Consider the following 8,592-nt stretch of genomic DNA (forward strand, 5'->3'; position numbering starts at 1 on the left):
GACTTTGATAATGACAATCGATTGAAGGGAGGCTGTGTGCCAGGCTGGGGGCTCTCACTCTCAGCTGAAGGGCCGTATTGCTGCTTCACCTGCCGAATCTCCACTCTATTATATATATATTCTACGTTTATCTAACAATTCAAGTAATTCATGGTAATTAATGCCTTTGGGTAATGATGACCTCAAAAACTGGACGGGAGGTGAAGCCTAGTTGAAAATCTTTTTTGATCAGTGTATTTTTGGACGTTTCTTTTGGTAATTATCGTCATTTTTCCCTATTAAATTATGCTTAATTTGAGCATGAATGAGGTTGCTGATTTGCTAGTGAAGTTTTTTTCTGGCCAAATTAAACGATCACACTGTGTGCATGATGGATTATCTGTGAAAGGGGGCAGATCCCGGTCCTTGTTAACCTGGTGAGTTCCATCTGCACTCTGAGCCCCTCCAGAACCACACTATAGCAGTCAGTGAGTTCTCAACAGCAGGTCTGTGAGTGAGCCTGGCTGCTGAAGGGATGTGTTCAACATAAACTTAGTTTTACATTTCAGGCTCACTTCCTATTTACTCACATGGACTAAATAGGCAGTTTTTTTACATGCTGTATAATTATTTGTGTATCCATATAAGTTGTTAAGAAAGGGATACCTGGGCCGCATACTGCTTACCTCAACGAGGAGAGCGTTATGTTTTTATTTTTCAAGTGTGCCAATAACTGTCTTTGTGTTTGTCTCTCTCTCTCTCTCTCTCTCTCTCTCTCTCTCTCTCTCTCTCTCTCTCTCTCTCTCTCTCTCTCTCTCTCTCTCTCTCTCTCTCTCTCTCTCTCTCTCTCTCTCTCTCTCTCTCTCTCTCTCTCTCTCTTTGTCTCTGTCTCTTTCTCATCATTCTGTGTTTGTGTGTGTCACACTCTCTCCCTCTCTTCATCCTTCCACCCATCCCTCAGGTGTTTAAGGGAGAGGAAGCGGTCTTCCAGATCTTCGGTCTCCAGGGCAACACAGACTACCGCTTCAGGGTGGCCGCCAGCCGCCTGTGCCAGGACTCGGCCCAGGAGATGTGCGGGCCGCTCAGCCCTTCCTCCCTGTTCACACTGCGGCGGCAGGAAGTGATGTCAGTGGGGGCGGAGCTGTGCGCCGCGGAGGCGGGTAAAGGGGCGGGGCTCATCTCCAGCGACGAGCGCTTCGCCGCGCTGATCGTCTGCGTCTTCGCCGGCTTCTCCATCCTCATTGCGTGCCTGCTGCAGTACCTGTTCATGAACTAAAGGGGGCCAGGGCTCGAGGGGGGAAATATTACTAGAGGATGGAAAGAGAAATCAAAACCTACCCACGAGAGAGAGACACTACAAAAAAAGAAACAAAAAAGAAAAAGCAGTCGACGAAAGAAACCGAAATCAAATCCAAGATTGCAAATGCTCGAAGTATACCGCTGAACGTGACGTACGTTTTATTCATAGCACCAATTCGGGTTTTCCTTGGGTCTCTCTTTCTGTCTTTTGTTCTTGTCTTTTTCCTGGATCATTCAATATTTTTTTTCAATCTCTCTCTCTCTGTATCTGTCTGTCTTAGTATCATTTGCGTGTCTCTTTTTCGATATGGATAAACCTAGACGGAAGCCGATCTTTACACCAAACATCGGCTGGGAAAGAACACTGATAACCAAGCCTTAAGAGAAAGAAAATAGCTGGTAGCAAAGCAGTTGTTCCTCAGAACTGACTTGCATGTTTTACTTTATATCTTTTTTTAAAAGAAACAACATATTCAAATTAGACAAAAGTATATATTTCTTGACGGTCATTGCCTTAATTTTTTTGTGATTGTTATCGGATGTTTGATTTTCACTTCTTTTTCTGTTGTTTTTGCTGCAGTATACTACTATTCAGCCATATTCCAAGGTAGGCCTTTGAAGCTTTAGCCGATCGTACGTTATTATGCAGTCCAGTTCAATTTACAGCCTTTTATCGATAACTGCAGTCTACACCTATCTGAAACAAAACAAGACAAATCAAATCACACATCCATATTCAAAAAAAGCATGCAAATATATACTGACATAAAGGAAATACCGATTTATTTTGTGTTGTTTGAAACCACACACAAATACACATACTTTTACACACATGTATGAAACAAGAATGCCGACATGTAATGCAGACATTTCAGGCACACATGCAATGACAATGAGAAACATAGATTTACCATTAATTTACTCTTTTACTCAGCTACCAAAGCAATGCAATCCATGCGTGATGTAAGATGCTGCTATCCTTTGATTTTATATCTTCAGAAAGAATGGAAAACCAGTAAAAATAGATAAAATAAAAAAAGATATATATTTACAAATATACATACCAACATTATATATTATATATATACAACCAATAGATATTACAAATATATATATGTGTGTGTGTATATATATATACATATATATGTATATATATATATAAAATGCTGTAGATGTATGGTAATATAAGTGATGGTAACTTGGGGAGTATGGCTTAAGTGAAAGGGAGGGAGTCTATTTTAGTTTGCGAACAGCAACGAAATTCAGCCCTTAAACACTGGTCTCAGTTCAAGGTTTTTACATAAGATGAAATAAGATTTCATCACATTTTGGTCGGTGTTTGGGATTGAAGCTTGGAATGTGATTGGCTGCATCGAAGCCCTAGCTTGCACACCTGTAAGGTTCCTTTTTGTAATAATGGTGTATGGATCGTGCGCATCACAGACCATAACTAGCTAGACAGCTATAATACTGCTGTGTGTTAGCAAAACCACAACAATAGATGTTAGCAGTTAGCTTGAGACCCTCTACCCTCCCTACCCTATACCCTCCAAGCAGCCAGCTGACCTAGCTCTCGAGCAAAGTCGGCGAATCAATACTTCTAACTAAGGTCTAAGGATTCCTTCCGCTGCCTCATTTCCTCAACGCTTCCCCCATAAGTATCTGTGATATACTTTATTATAACCCTTTCTTATTCCCGATACACACACACACACACACAAACACACACACTCCCTCCCGTTCTCTCTGTACATCTCTTTCCTTCTTTCTCTTGTTTTCTCTCTTGTTCTCTCTGCAACAGGTCATTTAATTGACCAGTAATCAGAGCAGTCGTAGGGTCTGGGGCCTCTCTACGTACGCTCTGGGGATTAGAGCTAATGTTCACTAACCAAACAAGCCTTCGACCGAACATACTACATTACCCAGAGTCTGGTTGCTTTTCTGTGCCAGAGGTCTACTTTTAACCAAGGGGATGGGGGGGGGGGGGACTAAGAACAAAGAGGAGGGAATTAGATGGTTGTAGGGGGGCGGAGTTCCTTGTTGGTTGCCCTGCCCACATCTCCACCTCCCACTGTGATTGGCGACCTGTAACGCACCTCAGGGAAGTGGTCTTACAAGGAAGGATATCTATATGTTAGGATCTTCGTTACCATCGATGCAGTCTCTCTCTCACTCTCTGTCTCTCTCTCTCACTCTCTTTCTCTCTCACCATTCTGTCCTTTTTACACTGTATCGTCCTCTTTCCACGCTGTGCCTTGTTCCTGTTTTTGTCACTAAGCAAAGTGGTCTATCCGCTAAAAGTTACCTTTTGCCAAAGTTGATGGGAAAAAAAATTAAGGTATAGGTCTTTTCTTAGTTCTTTTTTCTTATTTATACTATATATTTGCATACAGTACTTTACATGCCAATTACAGTGCAATCGTCATTTATTTATTGTTTAAAAGATTAAGAGACAAGTGTAGTTATATAGAAAACAAAAAATTATTGTAGCACGACGTTTTATTTTCTTCCTTTCTAATTTTTTTAATGGATGTATGTTTATAAAAAGGCCAGCATTCCGTGTCTCAGTAACCCTTTTAAAGTATTTTACCATTAAACTGTCGGGAACATCATAAGCAAGATTTCTGCGTCGCAGTTTGTTACCAAATGCCTACATTCTCATTTGTACTTTCCTCACTCTTCATCGGTCGTCGTTCTTCATCTCCTCTTCTCAGCGGCCGTAATAACTGCCAAGCAGTTTTATTGTAATGCTTTAGAGACATATGTAGCAGACCTAGCCAACAAAATGTTATGGGATCTATGTAGCTGCCTTTGGCTTTTATTTTTTTGATATATTTTCCTTTCTCTGGTAGTGTTATAATGAAGCTCCTGGTTCTTCTTTTACGGTTTTAATGCCAAAGTTCACGCTTCTGCCGTCGACTCGACGACGCTTCCTTTTCCTATCGTTTTTATTTCCTTTGCATTATTTTGGATCGTCTAAAGGGTTCTGTGATGTTCATGTAAGCTGCACAGCGCCGAGACTATACCTATTGTTGTTATTATTCTCAAAAAGGAAAGAAAAAAAACACATTAACTTGGATCTGTGATTACACTTCTTCGTCATATTACCGTTTGTTATTCGGATGATTTCATTTGTATTTTTTTCCCTCTATTTGTATTGCAAAAAGAAATGTGCCATTTTTTTAATGTTTACTCACTTTTTTCCCAAGAGAACCTGATTTTATACAGAAAGGTGTATAAAAGGCGAAAGCATCAACACAATGATTTCAGGCAGGGTTTCGACAATGAAAGCGATGATTCCTTGTTCCAGGCTAGCGCTGGTTATAGCTGTAGTGAGTATTTTGTATCCAGTATTTTGCTAAGAGATGATATACAGAGATATCTATAGAGCTATAGTATACGATTGTAATGAGAAATAAGAATTTAAGCGTTTAAGCACTTTTTTTTTAAGAGCAAAGCATTAGTCTTGAAGAGTCAAAACACCAGCGGGGTAGAGATTTAGGGTGTGTCCCCCCCCCCCCCCCCCCCCCCCCCCCCCCCCTTCTCCTGGGTCCATACACTACTCTGCCAAGGACATCTGTATATTAATTTGGTATTACAACACCGTTGGCATCACTGTGACATCACCAGGGGTTGATGGCATGGCTTTCACTTGCCCTGGGGTGCATCTGTGCACCCCTGAATATTTTATGTATATATATACTTTTTTTTTCTCTCTCCCCCCTCTGTGGTGGGAGGGAGATGGGAAAGTTGGGCAGGGAGGGAGGGTGGGAGGGAGGATAGCTCGACCGGTGCCTTAACCTCTGATGTGCTCGTTGTGTGTGCATCATGGTGTCTATCTCTATTGCATGGGGGGGGATTGCCAGGAAGTGGGTGCGTGAAATGTCCTAGTGGATTAGTAACCCAACGTTACGCTAGTTAGAGTATAATATGTTAAACTCCTTCCTTAAAGCCTCTTGCTGTTAGCCTACACCCCCTACCCCTCAAACCCATCTCATGTGAGATCATGATTGGCCCTGTGCTAGACCAGTCAGTCAGGCCAGTAAATAATTGCATTGATTAGCCCAACGTCAACCCAACGGTTAGCCCCAACACCGTTTCCCGGGCTAGGTACTCCCTTACTTTTCGTATTTGTTTCATTGTTTTTGTTTTGTGGATTTTTTTGTAATGTTTTTTTTTACTAGTTCGTAGACCGCAAACTTTTCTTCCCTCCTTCACGTCCTTTTGCAGGGTTTTCAAGATTGACAGACAGATTGTTGCTTAGCAACTTCACGTCTGTGCCTTCGGATTGGTCCTGGTTTTCCTTTAATTTCTTAGTTTTTTTCTTATTGAGATTTTGGCCGAGAGATTGGCGATTTGACAAAGTACAGAGAAACACAGGTATTTCAATCTTTTCTAAGCAAAACAACAAAAACAAACGTATTTTTACCTCACGATTAAAATCAAGACATTCCAATGTTGTCATAGTCTACGAAATTGAAAATACAGAAAAATCATGCATTTCATGTATTGTAAATGTTAGACAATTTCATATGCATCATATAAAGAAACTGCCATATCAATTTTAATGTATAGATTTTGCAAATACTACCCTATGTATGTAAGACATAACTGTATCGGTAGCGTATATATAATATATTTATGCCCAATAAATGTTTAAATTTTTTTCTGACCTGGACATTCTGCGTATTTATTCTGTCTGTTTTTCTAATCATGATCTCTTCAACCTTAAATAAAAGGCGACCCAACACGATGACACAAGAGTTCCCAATTTGTGTTGTTAATAAAAAAATCATCTATGCTTTTAATTTTCCCTGTTTGCACACAATTAAGGACAGATAGGGGAATTCAAGGGAGGAATTAAATGCAGGAACAATGTTCAACATTTCCATATAGTAAGTCCTTCAGTAAAGAGCCAAAGGCAACAAATGAGAACAGTTCCGATAGTTTTAAGTCTTTCTGGAGGGTGTTGCTAGCAGATTGCGCAGCATACTTAAAAGCTTTTTTTGTTTTTCTCTAATCATGATCTCTTCCAAGTTAAATCAAAAGCGTACCTGACCTCCATCCAACACGATGACACAAGAGTTCCCAATTTGTGTTGTTGCTTAATGTTTTTCATCCGTGCTTTTACATGTTCCCATTTGCAAATGTCCACTCCCAGCCAACGCTCCGGGCTAATGCACACTCCCAGGGTCTTGGGGAGCACACCGATGGAGTGTATTATATACTACGTTTTATTTTAATCAGAGGTTAATCCTATATTTTAAGCCAATTTGTCTGATCCAGCTTTTTACTTTTTCTATCTCTCTCTCTCTCTCTCTCTCCACTCTTGTTGATTGGTATCCCACTTTCTGTTTATTGACACACTTCAGTACAAGAGCAGTCTATTATATGAACTACTCTACTTGTCCATGAACATAACTCCGCTCAGTAGAGTTTTTTCCCTAACATTGAACAGTGAAACACTGAAAACATTTTAGACCTGCAGTGGCAACTTTTCTTTTTCGATATAAAAAATAAACACACTGGTGGTCACTTTTCTATTGTTTATTTTGACAAGACGTTTTCATCAACATAATAAACAAACAGTTATAGAACTGTATAATCCATTGAATAACGCATAGCCCCCCCTGAACAGGAAATATTTATGTTTCTTTAAAACTTTAATTTTATCTGAATGACATCAGTGTATATAACAGGGTACATTCATTAACATACAAGCCTCTCTAAGGGCTTGGAGGTTGTGTGTGTGTGTTTGTTTGTGTGTGTGAGTGTGTTGGTTTTCAGAGATTTCAAGTATGAATGCGTAGCCATGAAGACTGCAGCACAGACTGCATGGATGAAAAGTTATTAAAAAAACAAACAGCCCTATACAAACCACACAAAGGATCTATTTACAAGTTAAGGCATGAAACTATATCACTTTTTTTTACTCCACAGTTTTCCCATTCCTCACAGTGGAAATGTTGTGGTTTTCCCAAGATAAAGTCATTCCCCTCAAATGAAAAGTTATCTGAACATGCATCCCATATTGGCAAACACATTGTAATCCCCTCTATAGAGCAGAATAAACAATAAGATGGAGTATGTGTCTAAAGTTCTTGAGAGAAAGTTTCACAAGTCTGGTTTGTGTTTAATAATTAAAAGTGACAAAAGAGTTAAATAAAGTGTCTCTTTAAGGAAATAGAAGTAATGATGAATTATTTTCGTACCTTTGGTACACCCACGATGACCACCATATGATGACATGTTGTTGAGACAGAGCTTTGTTTCACAGAGATAACAAGTGACTGAAAGTAGGGTTTGAGTCGTTCGACCGCCGATGTTCTTTGGGATGTTTTCACAGCGTTATTCCCCACCGAGGCCAAATTGGTCCTATTCGATCATTAGGCTACTTTTTTTTTGTAGAATCCACAGCATTCAAATGCTTTCTTCTTTGTTCAAGTAGATCTGTTTCTTATATGAATGTGTCCATTAGCATACTACACGATATAGGCATGCATGGCCGAGACGCAGGGCCTTCACTAGATTCACCATTCATCTCTGCTCACAAGCAGAACTTCAAAACATCCAAATTACACACCGGTCTGTTTACACTTAATATATACTGTTACCTCATACCAAGAGAATAGTTGCAAAAGACAAAACACCTGAGTCTGTCTTTCTCACTTTCTCTCTCACACAAACAAACACACGCACACAGGCACACACACGCACGCACACAAACACGCACAAGCGCACACACGCAAACACACACACACACACACGCACACACACACACACACACACACACACACACACACACACACACCAACCTGTCCTCTGGAATGAAGAGCAGATATGTGGTTCAAAGTTCTACAGTGCTTCCTTGTCATCCAGAATATGATTTTATCACATCATAAGGCAATTACAGTGATCGTTATGTTCGACATATGTGTGCGGTGCTTCTTCAACTGCGTTTACTGCTTGGCATGTTGTTCTGATTTGGGTTCGCCAGGCCCTAACTGGATCTGCATACGCAGTGCGCACTGAAGGCTAGAATGTTTCTTGTTGTTTAACGAATACAGACTAGGATGCACGAGTAGCAGATGGCACTTGCTTTGAGCAATAACTTGGATTGATAACCAAGGATCGATGTTCAGTGTTCCTTTAAGCGCGTCGTCATGCAGGGACTAGGGAGTCATGTAACTGCAGCCATGCATCCACCGTTGTTCCCGAACCAGAAAAGCTCGACATCCATTCCCAAAGTCAATTATTATCTTGTCTCAACACTGAGATAAAAATGTATGTCCATGTCCGAAACTTCAAGGTCAT

The 8,592-nt window shown here is 40.3% G+C and overlaps 1 protein-coding gene across 1 annotated transcript in view; it reads left to right on the forward strand.

The window, feature by feature from the left end:
• fndc3ba (fibronectin type III domain containing 3Ba) overlaps positions 1–3,241 on the forward strand; it is an 89,420-nt gene extending 86,179 nt beyond the window's left edge. Inside the window, exon 27 of the mRNA XM_079752169.1 lies at positions 941–3,241. Coding sequence (XP_079608295.1) covers positions 941–1,255 — 315 coding nt within the window. The 3' untranslated portion in view covers positions 1,256–3,241. The remainder of the gene's footprint in view (positions 1–940) is intronic.
• The last annotated feature ends 5,351 nt before the right edge of the window (positions 3,242–8,592 follow it).

Source organism: Pollachius pollachius (genome assembly GCF_949987615.1).
Source record: "Pollachius pollachius genome assembly, chromosome: 15".
NCBI classification, from domain to species: Eukaryota; Metazoa; Chordata; class Actinopteri; order Gadiformes; family Gadidae; genus Pollachius; species Pollachius pollachius.